This window comes from Panthera uncia, chromosome D1 (genome assembly GCF_023721935.1).
Source record: "Panthera uncia isolate 11264 chromosome D1, Puncia_PCG_1.0, whole genome shotgun sequence".
Taxonomy (NCBI): domain Eukaryota; kingdom Metazoa; phylum Chordata; class Mammalia; order Carnivora; family Felidae; genus Panthera; species Panthera uncia.
The window spans coordinates 54,805,554-54,830,295 of NC_064808.1; the positions used below are offsets into that span (position 1 = coordinate 54,805,554).

General features: G+C 40.5%; 1 protein-coding gene across 1 annotated transcript in view; it reads left to right on the plus strand.

Moving 5' to 3' along the window:
• Positions 1-24,742, plus strand: part of MRPL48 (mitochondrial ribosomal protein L48) — a 68,359-nt gene that overhangs the window by 33,329 nt on the left and 10,288 nt on the right. Inside the window, exons 7-8 of the mRNA XM_049640491.1 lie at positions 6,738-6,826; positions 21,029-21,198. Coding sequence (XP_049496448.1) covers positions 6,738-6,826; positions 21,029-21,198 — 259 coding nt within the window. The remainder of the gene's footprint in view (positions 1-6,737; positions 6,827-21,028; positions 21,199-24,742) is intronic.

The following is a 24,742-nucleotide window of genomic DNA, read 5'->3' on the forward strand; positions in this document are numbered from 1 at the left end:
GAGAGAGAGAGAGAGAGAGAGAGAGAGAGAGACAGAGCTCGAAAGGGGAAGGGCCAGAGAGAGAGGAAGACACAGAATCTGAAGCAGGCTCCAGGCCCCGAACTGTCAGCACAGAGCCTGATGTGGGGCTTGAACTCATGAACCGCGAGGTCATGACCTGAGCCAAAGTTGTACGCTTAACCGACTGAGCCACCCAGGCGCCCCTTAGAATACATTTCTAAAAGTCAAACTGGTTGGATCAAAGGAAGTGTGCATTCTTTTTTTTAATGTTTACTTATTTATTTCGAGAGAATGAGAGCAAGGGAGGGGCAGAGAGAGAGAAAGGAGAGAGTCCCAAGCAGGCTCTGTGCTGCCAGAGTCCATCACAGGGCTTGAACCCATGAACCATGAGATTATGACCCAAGCTGAAATCTAGAGTCAAATGCTTAACCAAGTGAGCCACCCAGGTGTCCCAGGAAATGCACGTTTTACAGCTATTGATGTGCATTACCAAATTGGTCTCCAGAAAGATTGTGCTATTTTATACTTATTTGGTATTTGAGAATCCCCTTTTTTTACACTCATCAACGTTGAATGCTACTATTTTTTTTTTTTTTTTTTTTTTTGATATTTGGAAATATTATGGGGTGCCTGGGTGGCTCAGTTGGGTAAGTGTCCGACTTCGGCTCAGGTCATGATCTCATGGCTCATGAGTTCAAGCCCCATGTCAGGCTCTGTGGTGACAGCTCAGAGCCTGGATCCTGCTTCGGATTCTGCCTCTGCCTCTCTGTCCTTTCCCCATTCACACTCTGTCTCTCTGTGTCTCCCAAAAATGAATAAACGTTAAAAAATTTTTGTTAATATTTGGTAATATTATAAGTTAAAAAATGCTATCCTTCGTATTTGTAGTTTGCATGTGTTTGATTACTAGTTGGTTGACTGTATTTTCATATATTTACCTGCCATTTGTCTTTTCCTTTGCCCATTTTATAATTGTTGTCAGGGAATCCTAGTGCCTAGAAGGCCCAGAGAAGCTCACCAATGCTGGCATGCCAAGATAATTCTACTTGAAAGGACATAGTTTTGTTGACATTTTTCACGAGTTCTTTGAGATATCCTAACGTCAGAAATTCCAAGATTGAATTATAATGATTTTCAGAAAAGAGTGGGGAGCAGTGCCCTATTCTTACCTTTACCCGTCATTCTCTCTGTAGGCTTGGGTACCATCCCAGCTGCTCTCTCCAAGAGATGGGCATGGTTGTAGTGATTGTCTTTTTCTTACTGATTTAAACGTACATAGAGAGGTAGAAGTAAATACATAAAAAGAAGTCTAAGGAGCTTAAATAAAGAGAACTCAGAGTCCTCTCATTACAGCATGAGCAAAAAGATGGAATCAGAGAAACATGGCACATTCAAATCCAGGTAGTTCAGTGTACTATAATTAGAAAAACTGGAAAAGTTTTTCATTGTAGTTTGTCTTGGTAAAATATCTTAAAAACCTTAAAAAAAAAGAGCAATTTCTGAGCACATACTATTTGTCAGGTGCTGGGGTATACCTGCCCTTGTGTTGTGTAAGGATCTGAATGGAGAGAGAATATCCTGTAATTAATCCTGACTGGGGCTACCCCAGTAATTTTCTCTTTCTCTCCAGCATAGCCCTGCTAAAATTACTTGTGCTAATTTTGAAAGAGAAATAAGTAAAATGACATTGTTTACCCCATCCTAGATTAATGGGTTTAGTTTTCAGTTTAATAAGCAAGGACACTGAAGGACAGTCACGCTGTCATATATAAAGTAAAGGGATGTGATGTGGGAGAAGTCAATACTGATTACATCCTATAATTGTGCTAATTGAAAGATCTTCAGAGCCTCCTTTTGAAACCCTGGGGTTCTGTGTCTTCAGCGAAAAGAGTTGCCTTTCCTCTTAGGAGGCTGCAATGTTAATGTGACAGCAGGAAAGCCAGTTTGATGACTAGGAGCAGGGGAAGAATTCAGTTGAACTTATTAGAAATCAGAGGCTTTCAAACTGGTACACTTTATAACGTAAACAACTGGCTAATTAAGCTGTTTAAACACTGGTAATTTAACCAAAACCTTTCATTTAAGGGGGAAAATGGTTAATTTAACAGTAGCTTGAACCAGCTTTTTAATTAACCAGCTGCTCTAATTATAGGAATTGCCCTAAACTGAATTTGAAAATGCTTATTCGCCAAGGAATTCCAGCGGATGAGAGGCTGAGGCAGGCAGTGTGGCGCTTTCGCCTAAGATGTGTCACCATCTCAAAGATCACCTTTTTGAAACCAGTGGGGGGCGGGGGGTGGGGGGGAGGTGGCGGTGATTCAGTTTCTGTGTACTTAAAGATGGTGGTTGGAATCTGAGTTTTCTTCTTTATTTACACAGAACGTTTCACTATAAAGCGGAAGTATCCAAGAATTATAACCACGAAGTAAATTCGATGGTCTTTGTATGTTTAGGGCAACAGAGTAGGTTCATGGAGATGGTGATATTTGAGCTGGCGCTGGAGGCTGGCTAGGATTTCACTAGTCTGAGAGGTGTAGTCCCTGCAGGGGGGCCGCCCAGCATGGCACAGAGGCACGACAACTGTGGGGCTTATACAGAATGGCAAGCGTTCTTTCTGTGGCTGAGGAGCAAACTCTAGAGGATGGAATGGGGGGGATGTAGATACAGTGAGATCAACAACAACTTAGCCAAGGCTACTGCTTGAATCTCCTAACCTACCCACGTTCTCTTTCCCCACCCCCTTGTCCATACATCAACCAAAGAGATCTTTTAAAAACATACCAGTCATATACTTTCCCTGCTTTAGGCTGTTCAGCTTGAAATCCAAACCCTTCACAAGGCCGAGAGTGGTGTGTTCCCACCTCTGCTCTAGTCTCTGGTATCTTCTGTGCCCTTTTCACTTTGCTTCAGGCACACTGACAGCATTTCTCTTCCTTGAATGTGCCAAGTGGTGTCCCACAATGGGGCCTTTGAACATGCTGCTCCCTCTCCCTGGAACATTTATCCTCTGTCTTTTGCCTAATAAATTCCTTTCAGGTCTCAATTTGTTTTATTTATTTTTTTGAATAGATAATATGTGTATACCTTTATCTACAGTAAAGATACAAAAGAATATAAAATAAGCAGTAAGTCTCCCACTCCTCCTGCTTTCTAATCACTTCCCTTCCTTGTGGATAACCACTATTTTCCTCTGAATTCTGGTCTCAGTTCACATGTCATTTTTTTCAGAGAGGGCTTCTCTGATCTTCCAGTCTAAAATAGATCCACCAGCTGTATGGCCATAGCCTTCTGTGCTTTTTTTTTTTCAGTATCACAATTTGTAATTTTATATTTATTTTGTGACTATTCCGTTAATGATTCCCTCCTCCCACTAGACAGTAAGCTTCATACTACAGCTCTGGAACCTGAAGACTCAAAGGGTCAAAGGTCTTAGATTCAGAGAGACAGAATTGGGATAGTAGCCAAGAAGATACCTCAGTTGTGTTCAGTGCTCCTTTGGAACCTCTGTCAAAAATACCTCCTTCTTCCTTGAATGGTAAATTCTTACTCCTCTTTAAAGAATGCATTTGTTACCTCTTCTGAACCTATTCCCATTACCCTCCCCTACTCCCACCACCTCCCCCCACCAAGGTAGATTCATTGTTCCTTCCTCTAGGCGCTCACTACCTTGTTCTCATCTCTTTTAAAGTAATTTGTGCACCATAAGGTAATTATCTGCTTTCCTATCATCTTTCCCTAGTACCCATTGAGTGTCTCCAGGGAAAGGGGCATATTCTAGTCATCTTTGTCCCAGTGTCTATACAGTTTTTGGCATGTACTAGTAAATGTGGAGTAATGCATATCATGGAAGGGACTCATGATATCTAGGGTTTGTCTTGATGAAATAGTGTGGGTTGTAAATGCAGGATTGGCTCTGAAGCCAATCTCTGATTGGCCTGGCGTAGAGCAGATCTGCTTGGAAGTCCATTTTAGAAAAGAGAAGCTTAAGAAACATTTCACTTCTCCACACCATTTTCTTTTTAACCTCCCTGTAGAATGGTGGCCCTGGGGAAGATGAGGGCAGGACCACAGGAACTAGGAGGAAAGGGAGCAGAACCTAGGACTAACACTTCTCCAGAAGGTAGACAGTGAGTAAGAGAGACAGAGAAGAGCTGTGGAGGGCTGGTTCTAGTGAAAGAGTAGAGATAAGAAACTGATATCTGAGCTAGGAAAGATCATATCTAGCCAGAATTTATATTCCAGAAATTCAGACGTTATAATAACCCATCTGAGTACAGGCTGTTCAGTGAGATAGACCTGGGTTTAAATTGCAGTTCTGCCTTTCACTTGCTGGATGACCTCGGCCAATTCACTATATCTTTTGAACTATAGTTTCTTTTTTCTTTTTAATTTTTTTTAACATTTTTTATTTTTTGAGAGAGACAGAGACACAGTGCGAGTTGGGGAGGGGCAGAGAGAGAGGGAGACACAGAATCCAAAGCAGGCTCCAGGCTCTGAGCTGTCAGCACAGAGCCCGATGCGGAGCTTGAAGCCACAAACTGCGAGATCATGACCTGAGCTGAAGTTGGCCGCTTAACTGACTGAGTCACCCAAGCGCCGCTCTTTTTTCTTTTTAAATTAAGTTTTTAATTTTAATTCCAATTCCAGGGCTCCTGGGTGGCTTGGTCAGTTGAGCGTCTGACTTTGGCTCAGGCCATGATCTCACAGTTCATGAGTTCTAGCCCTGCATTGGGCTCACTACTCTCAGTGCAGAGCCTGCTTCAGATCCTCTGTCCCCCTCTCTCTCTGCCCCCGCTCTACTCATGCTTTTTAAAAAATAAATAGTTCCTTGGGGCGCCTGGGTGGCTCAGTTGGTTGGGCGTCCGACTTCGGCTCAGGTCGTGATCTCATGGTTTGTGGGTTCGTGCCCCGCGTCGGGCTCTGTGCTGACAGCTCAGAGCCTGGAGCCTGCTTCGGATTCTGTGTCTCCCTTTCTCTGACCCTCCCCCGTTCATGCTCTGTCTCTCTCTGTCTCAAAAATAAATAAACATTAATAAATAAATAAATAAATAAATAAATAGTTCCGGTATAGCTACCATACAGTGTTATATTAGTTTTAGGTCTATAGTATCGTAATTCAACAATTCCATACATTACCCTGTGCTCATCATGGTAAGTATACTCTTTAATCCCCATCACCTATTTTACCCCTCCCCCACGCACCTTCCCTCTGATAGCCATCAGTTTGTTCTCTAAAGTTAAAAATCTGTTTCTTTGTCTCTCTTTTTTTTCTTTGCTTATTTGTTTTGTTTCTGAAATTCTACATATGACCAAAATCATATGGTATTTGTCTTTCTCTGACTGACTTATTTCACTTAACATTATACTCCCTAGATCCATCCATGTTGTTGCAAATGGCAGGATTTCATTCTTTTTTTATGGCTGAATAATATTCCTTTGTATATATACACACACTACTTCCTTTCATCTATCAATGGACATTTGGGCTGCTTCCATAATGATGCTGCTATAAACAGGATGGATGTATCTCTTTGCATTAGTGTTTTTGTATTTTTTTTTTTTTTTTTTTTTTTTTTGGTAAATACCCAGAAGTGCAATTATTGGATTGTAGGGTAGTTCTATTTTTAGCTTTATGTAAACATTTTATTTTATTTTATTTTATTTTATTTTTGAGAGAGTGTGTGGAGGGGAGAGGCAGAGGGAGAGAGAGGGAGAGAGAGAAAGAGAAAGAGAGAGAGAGAATCTTAAGCAGGCTCTATGCCCAGTGTGGAGCTTGACATGGGGCTCTATCTCACAACTGGGAGATCATGACCTGAGCCAAAATCAAGAGTTGCATGCTTAGCCAACTGAGCCACCCAGGAGCCCCTTATCTTTAACTTTTTTGAGGAACCTCCATACTGTTTTCTATAGTGGCTGCACCAGTTTGCATTCCCACCAACAGCGCAAGAGGGTTCCTTTTTCTCCATATCCTTGCAACACTTGTTTCTCGTTTTTTTGATCTTGGCCATTCTGATAGGTTTTGACTTGCATTTCCCTGATGATGAGTGATGTTAAACATCTTTTCATGTGTCAAGCTACAGTTTATTTGTAAACAGGGATAAAAATATTTAGGATTAAAGGGCTTCCCTGAAGGTAGATCCAAGTGGTGCATCTCTGGGCCTACCACAATAAATATGTATATGGAGATCCTGGTTTATGCTTAGTATACATACACACTGTTCTGTATCTTAGGTTTTTGTTTTTGTTGTTATTCACTTGGCAATGTGTGTTGGAAGTTGTTCTATATTACAATTACAAATAAATAGATGGTTTGTAAAACTTTGTGAAAATTTGTGATTGTCCTCTTACCTGGCTATGTTTGTCACCCATCTCCTTCTCTGTATGGCCCATATGAGAAACTTTAAAAGGATTATTGCCTGTTGGGGGACAAGAGAAAACAAGAACACTGTGAGAAAGTATTTTGTCCTCCTACCACCAGTGGCTGTAGCAGGAGATAATTTCTCAAGGAAAGATAGGTAGTGGGGATTGGATATAGTCCAGGGCCCAAAAGTTGAGAAAAAAAGGGGTAAACTGAGAGTCAGTCCAGGATTAAGAAGTAGCTCTAGTTCTTTAATCAGTAAGTGGCCTGCTGTCCTCAAATATTCCCAGTCTTGTGGTGGAAAATTTGTCTCTTCGTGTGTGATCTGTCTGCCCTGGAAGAGTTTTGAAACCTGTTTGTCTTATTTTCTGTCTTTTAGGTGGCATTCTGTTGAGCACCAGTCGACACTACAAGACAAAGCCTACCCATGGCATTGGAAGATATAAGCACCTAGTTAAAGCCCAGGAGGTAAAGGGAACAGGGGTCCATTTTAGAAAAGGACAGTGTACAACTTTTGCCAAGAACTAAAGATCAGACACACACTGGTTGGATAATATTGGAGGTAGAAAGGATGGGGGGGTCATCCTTTAGTCGTCTCCAGTTATTTCATTTGGATATTATCTACGGTGGGGCTGTTTCTGCCAGCTCTTGATCTTGTCCATATACCAGGTTATCACAGGGAAACGCAAATGATTTGGCTTCATTACTTGTGGTACTTTAAAAGAGTATCTTCTTAGTACTTATTTCAGTATGGACCTCACATTAAATGATATGCACTTGACTTGAATGGTTTGTGGCAAGTAGAGGCAGATTACATTTTCAGCCAAATAGTTTTATAGTATTTGCAGATTTAAAATATGTTGATGTTCCTTGAATCCATTATCACAGATAACTGGGAGTTAGTTCCAAGCCTTCTAAGATTATTTAGCCCATTTCTTAGGATTCCCATAGCAACAGGATTGCTTCAGTGGTGGTTAGATTTCTGTGGATGTGCAGAGAATTTTGTTGGTGAGGTGGACACAACACCAGCCTGAAAGTCAGAAGGTCTGGCTTTGAGTCATGATTCTAGCACTTCCTGTAAACAGTGCAGTTAAGAAGGATTTTGCTCTTGGGGCGCCTGGGTGGCACAGTCGGTTAAGCGTCCGACTTCAGCCAGGTCACGATCTCGCGGTCCGTGAGTTCGAGCCCCGCGTCGGGCTCTGGGCTGATGGCTCGGAGCCTGGAGCCTGTTTCCGATTCTGTGTCTCCCTCTCTCTGCCCCTCCCCCGTTCATGCTCTGTCTATCTCTCTCTCTGTCTCAAAAATAAATAAAAAACGTTGAAAAAAAAAATTAAAAAAAAAAAAAAAAGAAGGATTTTGCTCTTCTACTTGGGGAGACTTCAACATCACTTTTGGTTCTTTGGTTTATTGTAATGCTTCCATGTAACCCTGAACATCTCCCGCTGCCCCTCTTTCTCCTTGGCAGAGGTCCACCACTGTCTTTGGGCCTCAGAAGCCGCTAAACTTGCATGTTCTCCTGAGCGTCATCTTTGTAGTAAGGAATTTCAGAGGAACATTGCCACATCTGGCAGCCTCCCGGCAGGGAGCAACCCAAATAAATTGTTCATTTGTAGTTTGTAGTGGGAAGAGACCTTAATTGGGAACCAGGAAAGTTGCGTTCTAGGCTTGGTTATGCTACTTATTACACCTTCACAACTCCGGATAAGTTAACTTTACCCCTCTGGGCATTGCAGGCCCTGAAATTATACATAAAATGTTTTCTGTGTGTGATTTTTTTCTGGGAAGAGAGTCCATAGCTTTTATGAGTCTTCATAAAGGCTGAGGAACGGGATTAGAATTATCTTTAAGACTCTTTCAGCTCTGAGGGAAGCCTGGGTGGCACAGTTGGTTAAATGTCCGACTCTTGATCTTGGCTCAGGTCATGATTCACAGTTCGTGGGTTCAAGCCCCGCATCAGGCTCTGCACCATCAGTGCAGAGGTTGCTTGATTCTGTCTCTCTTTCTCTCTGTCCCTCCCCTGCTTGTGCTTGCTCTCTCTCTCAAAATAAATAAATAAACTTTAAAAAATTAAAAAGAGTCTTTTAGTTCTGATATCATGTAACTCTGGTGTTCTGAAACAATTGTTGAATGTCTGTTATGTGCTAGGCATTGTTGAGGGTGCCTTGCCTATTCAGACTGGGTTGTAATAAAATTTTATAGGATGAATGAACAAGACCTGGTTCATGCTCAGAGGGCTGATAAACCATTAGAGATAAGACACAGATACTTATGCTCCTAAGCAGAAAGTGACAGGTGCTAAAAGGAAGATAACAAGGTGCTATTAAAATTTAAAAGGAGTGACTTACACCCTCTTTGAGTTGTGACACCTTAAAGTAGTTGTTGGAATTGTTTTATTTTGGGATATCCCTCTTCTAAAAGTCCCACGTAAATTAGTAGGAAATAAAATTCATTTTGTTTGAGCCTGCGTTCTTTGTTTTTTTGTTAATTTCTTGGGATTTTTTTCCTCTAAAAGATAATTTTCTGCATGTGCCATGCTCTGACCTTCTCCCTAGTTTGGTATAAAAGGAAGCTCAATGCCACATTAGTGCCATCTGTCCCTGTCTTTCTCCCTACTCTCTTCTCCCATCTCAGGGATACCATGCTTTAACTGCATTGGACCTCTCGCTTTTCATCCAAATCATCATACCGTTTCAAGGCTGTTCTGTCTACTTGGAAGGTCTTTCCCTTTTCACTTGGTTAATATGTCATCAAACCTTTAAATTCTTGTGGGGAAATGGGGTGAGGAGGAAAACAATGAATCTCCCCTTGTGAGAAACCTTCCTGGGTTCCCTGTACCTGGGCTACTTGTCCTACCATGAGCTGCCAGAATTCCTTGTGCTTCCTCTGTCTTAGGACTTACTGCTTTGTTGTAATGATCTGTTTGATGACCATCTCCCCTTCCAGATGGTGAGCTCTCTAAGGGTAGAGGCCATGTCTCGTTTTTCTCTGCACCCTCAGTGTGTAGCAGAGGGCCAGGTATCAAGTAGAGGACAGGAAATATTGATTGAGCTGAACTGAAATGTGGTTATTGGAACTGCCCCGAGGTTTTGTCAATCAAAGCTGGCAAACACAACCCACTATTTGCAAACAGCTGGCTCCAGATGACCTTAGTTGCTTGAAGGGAGTGATGCTCTCTTTGGTTAGTGCTGTAGGCTTTTCTGTGATGTCCTTCATCATCCCTCGGTGTCTAGCCAGATAGTAGTGGTCACTGATGCAATCCCCTTGCTTCCGACACAGGACAGCACATGAAAGCTCTTGTCTGCCAACTTGCAGAGGCTCTGTCCCAGGTCCCTGTCTCTTTTGCCACACACACCCCCCCCCCCCCCCCCCGGTGAATTTGACTAGAAAAGCTAGAAGGGATCTTGTGGTCCCCTTTCTTTCCCTAAGCATAGCACCTAGAAAAAACAATAAGCAGCCAAAGTCCCTTCCTTCCCTCTCTAGTATCCAGGCTGGGCCCTCTACTCTCTTGAGCCCCCATCCTTAAGACAAGAGTTAATTCTCATGTACAAAGTGCCCAGATCTTGTCCTATTTCTGCTGGTGTAATCTCACATCCTGTAAGACCCAGCTTGACTGTGGCAGTGAGAGATCACATTCAGAGATAATCTCCAGGCCTAACACTGTGTCTGAATGTATAGATCTCATTATTTCCTCAAGGCCCTGAATCATTCTATTGAATTTAAAAGGCTTTGGATTGTTTGGAATGTTTATTTCTATGAAATGAAAATAATGTAGTCCTTCATATTGGTGTAGCACTAGGTGATTTCTCCCAAGACCACAGACCTGCCCTCAGCTGTTATTAATTGGGGTATTAATCCAAGATTCAGAGAACTGCTAAGAGGAAGGTATGGGAGGATGAAATGGAGGCAACATAAATTGCTGTCAGTTTGTAATTGTTCTGTGTTCTATTTTCTAGGCCCTGGGGCAAGAGAGTAATATGTATCTTTTGTAATGTAGGCAATTTACTTCCCCTTTCTAGAATGGCCCCCTAGGAGTCAAGATGTCTTCTGTCTTGGAAACTGTTTGCACTGTTGACATACAGGAGGTGTCTGTCATTTATGACACCTATTTAGTTTATTGTAACACCCATAGATAGATTAGCTCCCACAGCCACAAGCCTGTGAGGAGACTGTGGCATCGTTCCCAGAAAAATCAGCAAATCAGAATTACTTGATAGTGACAGTCCTAGCTTCCTGGGAACAGAAAGATTGGTTTTGCCAGTGCAGTAACCATAGGGCTAGACTTGGATTTAGGACTGGCTTAGGGAAGAGTTGTTTTAAATTAGCATCTATGTTTTTCCTCAAGTCTGCCTCTTGTAACTCACTGAAAAGTAAAACCATCATTGAGCATCTACTATGTGCCAGGCACTGTGTGAACACAAGAGATGCTTGGGTGAATGGGACACAGTCGCTTCTTACCCAAAGCATACAGCAGGCTAGGAAAGGTAGTGCTCAAAAATGTAACTAACCGTACATGGTAAGTGCTTTACTAGCAGAATGAACTGACAAGAGAACAAAATTAAGGAAGCAATTCTCCCTGAAAGGGTCAGTGAAGGTGTTATGGAAGTCAGCTCTACAGATATTTACTAAATGCCATCTACATCATACACTGAGTATGTAAAGTGAACTGACCCTAGGAATAACCAGCTGCTTGGGATACACTGGGAAACACTGGGGCTATAAAGAACATGATAGAGTTCCCCAGAATTTTTCTGAGTGATTATTAATGATGACCTGACTCTTAGCCTGTGCCATTAGAGTGCCCTGGTCTCTAGCCCACCAGTCTCATTCTGCCTTGCCTGTTCTGCTGAATTACAATAATGTCAGAGTTTTAGAGGGAGTCATATTTGATATGAATAGTAGTAATGATCCCTTTCCATTTTCAAAGTGCTTTCACATCCATTATCTCAGTGCCTCTCAAGCCATGTGCTTTTGGAACGCTAGTGATCCTAGAGCCAAACCTCTCCTCAAGTGTACTAATGGCAATCTTCCACATTTTAGTTTCCACAATTTAGAACCTAAATTTCAGGTTTTTTCCCCCAGTTTTACTTGATGAAAACAAATATTAACAGAGAAACTCAGATATGTTTTCTTTTTTTTTTTCATATTTTTTGAGATGCAGAGAACTCCATTTATATAATACAACCATATTTTCTGCTAGTAAAGTCATTCTTGTTGTATATGATCCACGTATCTTGACAAACATTTTATGGTGTATCACAAAGACAAACATGGTTTTGTTAGGCCCTTTGCAACCAACAAATTTGAAAACCATGCCATTTGATTCACCAACTATCCTGTGAGATAGGCAGGGTGGAAAAGGAAACTGATTGAAGGGCATTAATGATTTCTCTATGACATATGTCTAGTGAATGACGGAACCCAAACAAGAATTCAGTTCAGTCCAACTCAACATTTAATGTTTCTGGGCTCAAGGAATAGAGAAATGAATGAGATGTAGTAGCTTCTTATAGGAATTGAGATAGTAGTTTTGTTGCCATAATAGAGAGATCCACTTAATCTAGAGGCATAAACAAGATAGAAGCTTACTTCTCTCTCACATAAAAGTATAAGTAGATATTCTAGCTTTTGGCTTTGCCACACTTATCATACTGCTTCTAACCCATAGTCCTGAGATGGCTGCTCCCTCTTCAGCCATCATGTCCACATTCCATCAAGCAGGCTGGAGAAAGGGAAAGTAGTGTACATAAGCTCTTGTCCCATTGGCCGGAAGTGAGTCATATAACCATACCTAGCTATAAGATTGCTTGGGACATGCAATTTTTATTATAAATGGTCATATACCCTGCTAAAATCCAGCAGTTCTGTTATTTTTTTTTTTACTTTGATTTCCTTAATTATTCTTTCATGAATAAAGTTTGCCATCTGCCAACTGTTGTGTTTCAGCAGTTATCTTATTAAAGGAGAAATGGAGAATAGATATTGAGGAAACTGGCAGGCTCTGCACACTTTGCCTAAAGGGAAAGACGGAGGTTAAGAGAAATGTTTTGGAATTAGGCAGACCTGAGTTAAAGATTCAGCTCTGATGCTTACTAGTTGTATGTCCTTAGATACATCATTTAACTTTTCCAAGCCAGAGTTTCCTAGACTTTATGTAGGAATTATACTTCCCAATGTTGTTGTGAGAAATAAATTAAGAAAACTTTAAGTACTTAGCACAGTGTTTGAAACATAGAGCCCATAAGTGGTAATGATGATGGTGATAACATTAGTCTGCCTTTTTACAATCCCATAGCATTCTATTTTCCTCTCGTAAAACATGCATCTCCTTAAAATTACTTGTTCTGTATATGCCTTTCCTTATAGATTGTAAGTGTTAGTGAGCAGAGACAATGGCTGTCTTATTACCTATCATATCCCTAATGCTAACCATGGTCTTGCTCATCACTAGTGGTCAGTAAATATTTGTTGAATAAATGCAGAGGCATACATGTGATTGGTAGTGGTATATATGGGGGAAGGTTTGCTATGGGAACACATAAGAGTGGTACCTAATTTAACCTGAGGAATCAGGGAGGGCTTCCTGGAAGAACATGAGCTCAGTCTTAAAAATAAGCAGGAGTTGCTCACATTAATCATGTGGGGTGAAGAGTCAAAGACTCTGCAAGGAGGGGAAACCTCCTGGGTGAAGGTAGGAAGACACTGAGATGCAATTGGGAAACTTAGGAGTTTTTTAATCATGGGGTCTAAGGTAGGGGATGAGGGACCATAAGACCTGAGAAGTAGGTAGGTCTAAATCAATCCTTTTTAAAAGATACCATTTATTGGAGCACCTGGGTGGCTTAGTTGGTTAGGCGGTTGACTTTGGCTCAGGTTGTGATCTCATGGTTTGTGGGTTTGAGCCCCGCATTGGGCTCTATGCTGACAGCTCGGAGCCTGGAGCCTGTTTCAGGTTCTGTGTCTCCTTCTCTCTCCTTGCCCCTCCCCTATTTGTGCTCTATCTCTCTCTCCCTAAAAATAAATAAACATTAAAAAAAGATACTGTTTATTAAGTAACTACTATATACCCTTAAGTGTGTCTGCTTACTGCCCTTTCAACTGCAACCAGCAGCTTGGGGAGTTAATCAGCATGGTCCAGGAAAGTAGCTTGTGCTGAACTTGCCATGGAGGTGGGCTGCTCTTTATGTTTAAATTGAGATTTGGTCTTTCACGTGTCTCTTCTCTCTCTCTGAACTGTAAATTCCTTGAGGGCTGGGAGTGTGTTTTCTGTTTTGTTGGTGTCTTTGCTGAGAGTGATTGAATTAGTACTGTGCATACAGCAGGTGCTTAATAAGTGTTTCATCCTGTAAAGCATGCCAGTAGGATACCAGGAGCATAATTACCTCCAATTTATAGTATAATAATGCTCTATTGGTATGCATTACTCAACCTTTTTTAAAGATACCATTTATTGAGTAACTGCTGTATACCAGATGCTGTAACTACTATGTACCAGGCTTTAAAAGCATTATTCTATTTTATAATATTATAGTATACTTAACACAATGAGCACTGAGTAATGTGTAGAATTGTTCACCTGAAACTAACATAACACTGTATGTTAACTATATTGGAATTGAAATTTAAAAACTTAATAAAAAAAAAGAAAGTAAAAAAATAAAATAAAAGTGTTATACCATTTTATAACATTTAAATAGTGTATTTTATTCAATCCTCAGATATCCTAGTTATTAAAGACCCTGTCTGAGGACTCTAAGACTCAGAGAGATTAAATAACTTGCCTAATTGGCTAGTAATTTCCAGAGCCAGCATTTGAACCAAGGTGGTCAGAACCTATGTGATGTCTATGCTATTTCCATTTCATATAAATTTACTATTTCAAGCGTCACAAGAACTTTAGGTGTTACAGGTAAAGAAACTGACACCTAGAGAGGTCATTCAATGTCATTTAGTGACTAAGCAGACAGGATTTGAGTCCAGATTTTCTTTGGCTTCCATCTAAGTATAGTGTTCTTTATGCAGTACCAGGCTGTGACTTTTGGCCATCCTAGTCAGGGCCAGGCCTTCTGTCTGGCGTATGTCTCTTGAGTATGTCACATTGAGTTATAAACATAGTCACTTGATTTCTGTGCACCTCATAAACTCAGTATGGACTGTTCAGAGTACCATCACCAAATCATTCAGGTCCCCAGGTATAAATTTAAAAAAAATTTTCTTTAACGTTTATTTATTTTTGAGAGACAGAGACAGAGCGCAAGTGGGGAAGGGGCAGAGAGAGAGGGAGACACAGAATCTGAAGCAGGCTCTAGGCTCTGAGCTGTCAGCCCAGAGCACGACTCAGGGCTCGAACCCACGAACCGATGAGATCATGACCTGAGCCAAAGTCGGACCCTTAACCGACTGAGCCACCCAAGTGCCCCCTCAGGTGTAAATTTTTAAATTTTCATCACCAGAATTTTTGGGAGCTAAATATGCTGCAGGCATATTTGCCTTTTCATTTGAGGATTAGGATGGTACTATTCCTTCCCAATTTTCCCACCTGGAAAATGCCACCTATTAGGCAGATATTATCACTTTCACAGAATCTAAAGGAGAGAGCCTGGGCTTGGGGCCACAGACCCAGCTTCCAGCCATGGTTAGACATAAAGTGGTTATCTTTGCCATGTCCTTACTATTGTGACTGTAAACAAGTCATTTCCCCCTTCTGGGTTTCAGCTTTCCCCTTGGTTAAAATTAGGGAGGGAAAGAAAGAGAAACTATATTGTTTCTGAGATCCCTTGCAGTTACAGCAGCCTGTCATTCTAATCTGACTCCTTTCTCTATCTGCCTGTTCCCAGCAAAGCTTCCTAGTAACCTTGGGCAAGTGAGGTACTTTCAGAGGATCTCAGTTTTCTCTCTGTAAAATGGGGATAATAATGTAGACTTTTTTTTTACAAAAATGGTTTAGTAATATATCCCATGGCCTATTTGGAAGGTCATAGTACAATCCTATAGGGATCTAAGAATGGCCACCCTGGGCCATCACACACTGAATACAGGTCAGTCACAGGAATGCCGAAGTTTGATGGTGGATACTAGTAGTCCATTGTCCCTGCTGCCTTTCTCCTATCTTCTCTTTCTTTCCTGCCTGACTCTCCTCCATGTGCAATTAGGGTGGGCTTCCCCCAACACAGCTCATGTACATCCTTTGCACAATATCTTTGTTTTTTTAATTTTTAAAAAATATTTATTTTTGAGAGAGGGAGAGACAGAGTATGAGTGGGGAAGGGGCAGAGAGATGGGGAGACACAGAATCAGAAGCATGCTCTAGGCTCTGAGCTGTCAGCACAGAGCCCGATGTGAGGCTTGAACCCACGAACTGTGAGATCATGACCTGAGCCAAAGTTGGACACTCAACCAACTGAGCCACCCACGCGCCCCTGCACAATATCTTTAATAACTCCCCATGGTGGTCATAAGAGCATAAACTCAGGCAGTAGGGTTAGAAAGGAGGGGATGGATATGAGAAAGATTGTACAGGTAAAATTATAGGAACTGGTGACTGATATTATATGAAGGCAAGGTCTTGCTGGTTATGCTGTGCCCTGGCTCAGAACTGAAATATAATGTCACAGTGGGCTCCTGATAGTGTGGATCGGTCCAGGCATATCTAGGCCAACACAGAAAAGCAAGTGAGATGCCAAGAGGGATACTGGAATCAGCTTTTTTGGTTTTGTTTTGTTCCCCTAAAGTGACACCTTTGAAGAGCCTGGCATTTTCCCTGGTTATAAAAGCTTTCTAAAGGCTTCAGAGAAGCTCCTCCCCTCTCTGCTGGAAAATTTTAGCAGCCCCTCATTGCATTCCTACGTTAGCATTCTTCACAGCTCTGACTGCAATGCTGAATGTCTTGATGAGAAGTCTGGATCATTGCATTTGGCCACGAATGTGGTAGGCTCTGAAAAAGAGAGAGACAAGCTCCTGTTCTTGATGGTTGGTCTCTAGAGGTTGGCTTCTCACTCATAGCATAGTCTAGGACCCTGGGGTGGCCACGACTGTTAAGAATTTTAGCAATGAGAAATTATAAGAGACTATATACATAATAAAGAAGTGGGGAAGACTCTCATCATAAAGATAGGAAATCCAGAAACTATAAAGGCTATAAAAAGAATTTTAGCAATGCAGAGGCTGCAGTGGAAAAATCCCTGTATTGGGGGTCAGGAGGTCTGGGTTTTAGTACCTAGGATCTGCTTGTCTGGCTGTGTGGCTATGGGGGACATGTTTAATTTCTCTGGGCTTCGTATTCTTCCCCTGCAAAGATGAAGAATTGGGACACAATTGTCTCTAAATGCTGTCCAGTTCTAAAATTCTAAACCTGTGATTCATTGCATGTTTTCTCTTTGCCAGGCCCTGTGCTAGATTGGAATATAAAAGTGAAAATAGCAATAAAAGTTTATATATATTCAGTGTTTAATTATGTGGCACAGATTGTATTAACCACCTTACATAATGTTTTGTTCAGTTTTCAGAACATCCCTGTGAGATCAGGTCTGTCATCAGTATTACTGGTCTTGTGAAAGGATCATTTCTTGGTCTTCCTCCTACTCTCCTAGATTGGGCCTCTGCTATCTTGGACTGACCCAGGGAGCAGTGATGGGAGAGAATCATTCCAGGTGCTTCGCCAGGAACAGTTCTGCTGTAGCAGCTACTAGGCTGTTGGCTGTTAGATAGGGGTGACTTAAGACATGTAAATAGAGATAGGTTTTTGACCTTTTTCTTCAAAAAACTATTTCTTTTTTTTTAAATGTTTATATTTTTGAGAGAGAGCACATGCCACATGCAAGTGTGCACACCTGTGAGTGGGGGAGGGGCAGAAAGAGAGGGAGGCAGGATCCCAAGTGGGCTCCGTGCTGACAGCAGAGAGGCTGATAATGGGGCTCGAACTTACAAACTGTGAGATCATGACCTGAGCCGAAGTCAGACATTTGACCTACTGAGCCACCCAGGCGCCCCTTAAAAAATCTATTTCTGGGGCGCCTGGGTGGCGCAGTCGGTTAAGCGTCCGACTTCAGCCAGGTCACGATCTCGCGGTCCGTGAGTTCGAGCCCCGCGTCAGGCTCTGGGCTGATGGCTCGGAGCCTGGAGCCTGTTTCCGATTCTGTGTCTCCCTCTCTCTCTGCCCCTCCCCCGTTCATGCTCTGTCTCTCTCTGTCCCAAAAATAAATAAAAAATGTTGAAAAAAAAATTAAAAAAATAAAAAAAAAAATCTATTTCTACCAAATAGTAGGACTTATCATAAATGTTCAATAGTTAAGATATGGTATTGGCTCAAGGACAGACAAATAGCCCAACAGAACAGAATAAAGAGTATAGAAACTGATCCATATATCTGTGGGCACTTAGATGACAAAAGTGACACTACCGTCCAATGGTGCTAAGTCAACTGGACTGGATGACTGTGAAAAAAAATTACTCTTTAAAAAAAATTTTTTTTTAAATATTTATTTTTGAGAGACAGAGAGAGGCATAGCATGAGCAGGGGAGGGGGAGAGAGAGACACACACAGAATCCGAAGCAGGCTCTAGGCTCTGAGCTGTTTGTTAGCACAGAGCCCGACACGGGGCTCGAACTCACGAACTGCAAGACCATGACCTGAGCCGAAGTCGGATGCTCAACTGACTGAGCCACCCAGGCACCCCGAAAAAAATTACTCTTGATGCCTATTTCATACAATACACAAAAATTACTTCAAGATGGATTGTAGATCTAAATGTAAATATTAAAATAATCTACAACTAGAAGATGACATATGAGAATATCTTCACAATATTAAGGTAGAGATTTCTTAAACAGGACACACAAATCACTATAACTGCAAAAGAAAGAATGAGTAAATTGAATTACATAAAAAATAAGAACTTCTACTCATCAAGGTACACTATTAAAATATGAAAGGGAAGCTATAGGGAGGGAGCAGATATTTGCAGTATGTATATTTAACAAAGGATCATATCTAGAATATAGAAAGAATCTACACATCAGTAAGAGAAAGGCAGACAACCTAATCTAAAAAATGGGCAAAATACTTGAATAGGCATGTTACAAAAGAGAGTATCCAAATGGAAAGGTGCTCAGGCTCAATAGACCCAAAAGAACTGCAAGTTAAAACCCTAATTCATTACCATTTAATACCAACCAGGACGGCTAAAGCAAACCAGAAAACTCAACTACACTAAGTTTTGTGTTGGCAAGAATGTAGAGCAGTTAGAACTCTCATTCATCCTGGTGGGAGAAGAAATTGGAAACATCTTTGTAAAACTGAGAGTACTTATTAAAGATGAACATATGCATACTCTATAATTCAATAGTTCAGATTGTAGGTATTCATGATGTACTATTAATTATGGACATATGTTAGAAACAATCCCAATTTCCATCAGCTGTAAAAAGGATAAATTGTTGCATATTCATACAATAGACTACTAGATCAATGAGAAGGAAAGAACTGCTATTTCACCAAATACATGATGAATCTTACAAATATAATGAATGAAAGAAGGCAGACGTAAAAGATAGCATAGCGTATCATTCCATTTACATTAATTTCAAGAACAGGCAAAATCATTCTGTGGTTTTAGAAGTAAGAATAGTGGTCATTTATTTGAGGAGCATGAGCTTTTGGGGTGCTAGTAGTTATCTATGTGTTATTCAGGATACTGATTATACAGATATTTTCACTTTGTGAAAATTCATTGAGTTGTGTACTTACTTATGCATTGTTTTCAGTATGTGTATTTAAAAAAATTTTTTTAATGTTTTATTCATTTTTTGAGAGAGAGACAGAGAGACAGAGAGACAGAGCGCAAGCAGGGGAGGGGCAGAGAGAGAAGGAGACACAGAATCCAAAGCAGGCTCCAGGCTCTGAGCTGTCAGCACAGAGCCCAATGTGGAGCTCGACTCATGAACCGAGAGATCATGACCTGAGCTGAAGCTGGATGCTTAACCAACTAGGCCACCCAGGCACCACTTTAGTATGCGTATTATATTGCAATAAAACTTTTACTAAAAAAATTTTCTTAAAAATATAGTAGAGTTTAAGATTCTAGTTTTGAACTGACAAAAGATTAACTTTATTAAAAATTCAAAAAATATACAAGAGAAATAGCTAAAAAAGTCTCCTTCCCACTCCTATGCCCAAGCTATCCAGTTCCCTCACAGGGAGCCAATGATATTAGTATTTTTGTGCATCCTTCCAGACATATTTTTAATATATGATTAAATACGTATGTAATTACACACGTGCGTGCACACACACACACACACACACACTTTTTTGGTATGCATGGCAATATTCTGAGCATGTTATCCTACAGTTTGCTTTTATCATTTATTTTAAAGACTTTTCCATATAGTACAGAAAGAAATTCCTATTCCTTCTTAAAGCTGCATAATGTATACTATTGTATGAATGTTCCATGATTTATTTAACAAGTCCCCCCCCTCTTGATGGGGATTCAGGTTAGATTATTTCTGGTTGAGAAGATTTCTTGATCCTGATCTATGTTGGGTTAAATATGTATTTTCCCAGGCCTCATTTTAACTTTTTACCACAGCCTGCACAGGTTGATATGTAGTGAAGCAATATGAAATGGTAAAGTAGAAATAATTTGTCTATTTCTTGGGGCGCCTATGTGGTTCAGTTGGTTAAGAGTCTGACTTCAGCTCAGGTTATTATCTCATGGTTTGTGGATTCAAGCCCTGCGTTGGGCTCTGTGCTGACAGCTCAGAGCCTGGAGCCTGCTTTGGATTCTGTGTCTCCCTTTCTCTCTGTTCCCGTCCCCAACTCATGCTCTGTCTCCTTCTGTCTCTCAAAAATGAACGAATGTTAAATTTTTTTTTAATGAAAAAAAAGAAGTAATTTGTCTATTTCTCAATTTTTTAAAGAAAGATTGGGGGCTCCTGGGTGGCTCAGTTGGTTAAGCATCTGACTCTTGGTTTCGGCCCAGGTCATGATCTCGCAGTTCATGAGATCTAGCCCTGCGTAGGGCTCTGAGCTGATGGTGGGGAGCCTGCTTGGAATTCTGTCTCTCTCTCTCTCTCTCTGCTCCTCCCTGTGTGCACACACACTCTCTCTCTCAAAATAAATAAACTTAGAAAAAAAAAGGAAGACTAAATGACTGCAGAAATTGAAAGCTGCAGGGGCTGGAAGAGAACTAATCCTGGGTTTCCTTGCAATTGATTTAAGATTCTAATGAAAGCTAAGGATTCTTTCCTTCAGAAAAATATGCATGCTGGTAAAATTTTGCATATAAATTTTGGGGTTGATAGACCATTTGAAATTCCTCCATGGATTCTAAATTAAGAATCAAAAAACCCACCAATTTGAAAATTGGGAAACTGAGGGCCAGAGATGAGAGATGGGTTTCATATCAAGTTAATTGCAAAAGATAGTCACTTGTATTTGTGTTAAAGGAATGCCAGCAATATTCCCTCTCCTTTTGTTGGCTGATGTCATAGCCCAGACTGGTAAGGGAAGCTACTCTTTCCTTCCCAAAGAAACTTCAGTTTGAAGGTAGGGTAACCTAAGACAAAAATGGTAAATTTATTTGAAAGATTGATTTCTTTGATAACAAGATGGGATGATTAGAATTTTTTGTGTAATACTTTATTGTCTTTCTCCTTTTGTTTTTGGTTCAGCCCAAGAAGAAGAGAGGAAAAGTGGAAGTGAGACCCATTAATTTGGGAACAGATTATGAATATGGGGTTTTAAACATTCACCTGACTGCATACGACATGGCCCTGGCAGAGAGTTATGCCCAATATGTTCACAACCTCTGCAACCATCTATCCATTAAAGTTGAGGAAAGGTATGAAGGATGCCTTTGCATGGGATGTTTTTGGTGTGAGTGGTATGCTCGGCTTTGTCGTTAAATGAGGTTTTGAGGTATAATTTACATTTAGTAAAATTCATCCTTTTAGGTATATAGTTTACCACAATCAGAATATAGAACAGTTCTATTAACCCCCAAATTTCCCCAGTGCCCGGGTGTAGTCAAATCCCAACCAACAATTGATTTGCTGTCCCTGTTGTTTTAATTTCTCCAGAACATCGTGTAAATGGAATCATACAGTATGTAGCTTTTTGTGTCTGTCCTCTTTCACTTAGCATAATACGTTTAATATTCATCTATGTTTTTGCAAGTATTTTATTGCTGAGTAGTATTCCATTAAATGCTGGACCTTAATTGGTTTATCCATTCACCAGTTGATGTACATTTTCATTGTTCTCTAGTTTATTGGTAATTATAAATAAAGCTGTCATAAGCATTCTCATGCATATATCTTTTCTCCTGGATAGCTACCTAAACCTGGGATTTGGAGATTGTATGGTGAATGTATGTTTAACTTCATAAGAAACTGACGTCTGTTTTCCAAAGTGGCTGCACCATTTTGTTTTCCCACCAACAATGTATGAGAGTTACAGTAACTCCTTTTCCTGGGCAGCACTTGGTATTGTCATTTTCCTCCCTAAAGATATATCTAATAGATATATAGTGGTATTTCATAGTGAGTGGTCTTAATTTTCATTTCCCTAATAAATAATGATTTTGATGTCTTTTCATGTGCTAATTTGGTGTATATTTGCTTTGATGACTGTTCAGATCTTTTGTCCATTTTTAAAATTGGGTTGTTTGTTTTCTTATAATTAAGTTATGAAAATTCTTTATCTATTTTTGGATACCAGTTCTTTTTCAGTATGCTTTGCAAATATTTTCTTCCTGTCTGTGACTTATCTTGTCATCTTCTTAGCCGAGTCCTTTGGAAGGCAGACTTTTTTCAAGTTTGATGAAGTTCAGTTTATTAATTTTTTTTTAAATTTTTTTTTTAAGTTTATTTATTTTTGAGACAGAGAGAGACAGAGCATGAACGGGGGAGGGTCAGATAGAGCGGGAGGCACAGAATCTGAAGCAGGCTCCAGGCTCTGAGCCATCAGCCCAGAGCCCGACACGGGGCTCGAACTCACGGACCACGAGATCGTGATCTGAGCCGAAGTCGGACGCTTAACAGACTGAGCCACCCAGGCGCCCCTATTAATTTTTTTTTTTATTCATGCTTTTGGTGTCCTAAGAAAATATTGTCTAACCCAAGATCACAAAGGTATTCTCCTGTGTTTTCTTCTAAAGGTTCTATATTTTTAAGTTTTACTTTTAGGTCCATGATCCATTTTGAGTTATTTTTGTATATGGTATGAGATATGAATCAAAGTGTTTTTGTTTTGTTTTTTTTTCATGTAAATAACGAGTTGTTCCAGCACCATTTGTTAAAAAGATTTTCTAGCTTTTATCAAATTGTCTTAGCACTTTTTGAAAGTCAGTTAACCATGTATGTGTGGGTATATTTCCGGACTCTCTTCTGTTACAGCGATGTATGTATCTATACTTATACCAATACCAGCCTGTCTTGATTACTGTAGCTGGATTACTGAAACTACAACTTTTTTTTTTCAAAATTATTTTGGCTATGCTAGGTCATTTGGTTTTCCTTAAATGTTTTATAATTATAGTTTGTCGATTTCTACGGAAAGGAACCTGATGGGATTTTATTGGGATTGTGTTGAATCTGTAGGTCAATTTGAAGAGAATTGACAACTATTTTGATTCCTCTGATCCTTTAACGAGGTATATCTCCCCATTTATTTAGGCTTTCTTCGCCTGCTCTGGTTTTCATTTACTCTTTGGATTTGTTGGAAAACTGTAGGGGAAGAGAACTAACAATTACTGGCTATCTACTCCAGGCCAGGCACTTTACATATCTTATCTCTCAGGGTTTCGGAAGGTGTGAGATGCCCTGTAGTTTGCTTTAAATAACATTAAATCACATGGTGAGAGATTTCTTCCCTTTTTAACTCTCATTCATCCTAATTATGTCAAGGAGAGATTTTTTAGTGTGGTTCTGGTATGTCCTTAACACCACTCTAGCACCTCCTAATCTTTATAGCAGAGAAAGGACCTCAGACTCAAGAGTCTTTGGCTAGCAATCATGTCTAACTAGAATTTTATACCATTATTTTGTTTCTGTTGTACTTTTTAAAAGTAAGCTTTGGGCTCAGCATGGGACTTGAACTCATGATCCTGAGATTAAGAGTCATGTGTTCTGGGGCACCTGTCATATGTTCTGTGGTTCAGTTGGTTGAGTGTCTGACTCTTGATTTCAGCTCAGGTCATGATCTCATGGTTCGTGAGTTGGAGCCCCACGTGGGGCTCTGCACTGACAGCATGAAGCCTGCTTGGGATTCTCTCTCTCCCTCTCTCTGCCCTTCCCTCCGCAAAATAAATAAACTTAAAAAAAAAAAAAGTGTCATATATTCTAAGGACTGAGCCAGCCAGGCACCCCCATTGTAATTTTTTTTTAACTTCTATGGATGGCAGCTGATACTGGTCTTCCATTTACAATAGTGATATAAAGTCAGGCTTACTGAGATATAGTTTAAATTCAGTAAAATTCACCCCTTTAGTGAACAATTTCTGAGTTTTGACAAATGACAGTATGTACTATCATCATCCAGATGTAGGACATTTACATTATCCCAAGAAGTTCCCTCCCACGTTTGTAGTCAGTCCCTCCTCTTAGCCCTAGTCCCTCACAACTAATGATCTGTTTTCTGCCCCTATAGTTTTTTTTAATACTTTAAAAAAAAAATGTTTACTTGGGGCACCTGGGTGGCTCAGTCGGTTGAGCGTCCGACTTCAGCTCAGGTCACAATCTCGCAGTCCGTGAGTTCGAGCCCTGCGTTGGGCTCTGTGCTGACAGCTCGGAGCCTGGAGCCTTGCTTCGGATTCTGTGTCTCCCTCTCTCTCTGTCCCTCCCCTGTTCATGCTCTGTCTCTCTCTGTCTCAAAAATAAATAAATGTTAAAAAAAAATTTTTTTTAAGTTTACTTATTTTTGAGAGAGAGAGAGAGAGAGAGAGAGAGAGAACAAGTGAGGGAGGGGCAGAGAGAGAGAGAGAGAGGGAGACACAGAATCCAAAGCAGGCTCCAGGCTCTGAACTGTCAGCACAGAGCCAACATAGGACTTTAACCCATGAACTGCAAGATCATGACCCGAGCTGATGTTGGAGGCTTAACCGTCTGAGCCACCCAGGTGCCCCTATAGTTTTTGCCTTTTCCAGAATGTCATATAAGTGGGATTATACACTATTTTTCCTTTTGAGTCTGCTTCTTTCACTTAGGATAATGTATTTGAGATTGATCTATGCTGTTGCCCATATCAGGTAGTTTGTTCCTTTTTGCTGCCAATTAGCATTTCATTGAGTGGATGCTTGTTTGTTTATCCATCCAACAGTTGAAGGACATTTATATTGTTTCCTGTTTTGGGCAGTTATAAATAAAGCCACTATAAACATGTACAGC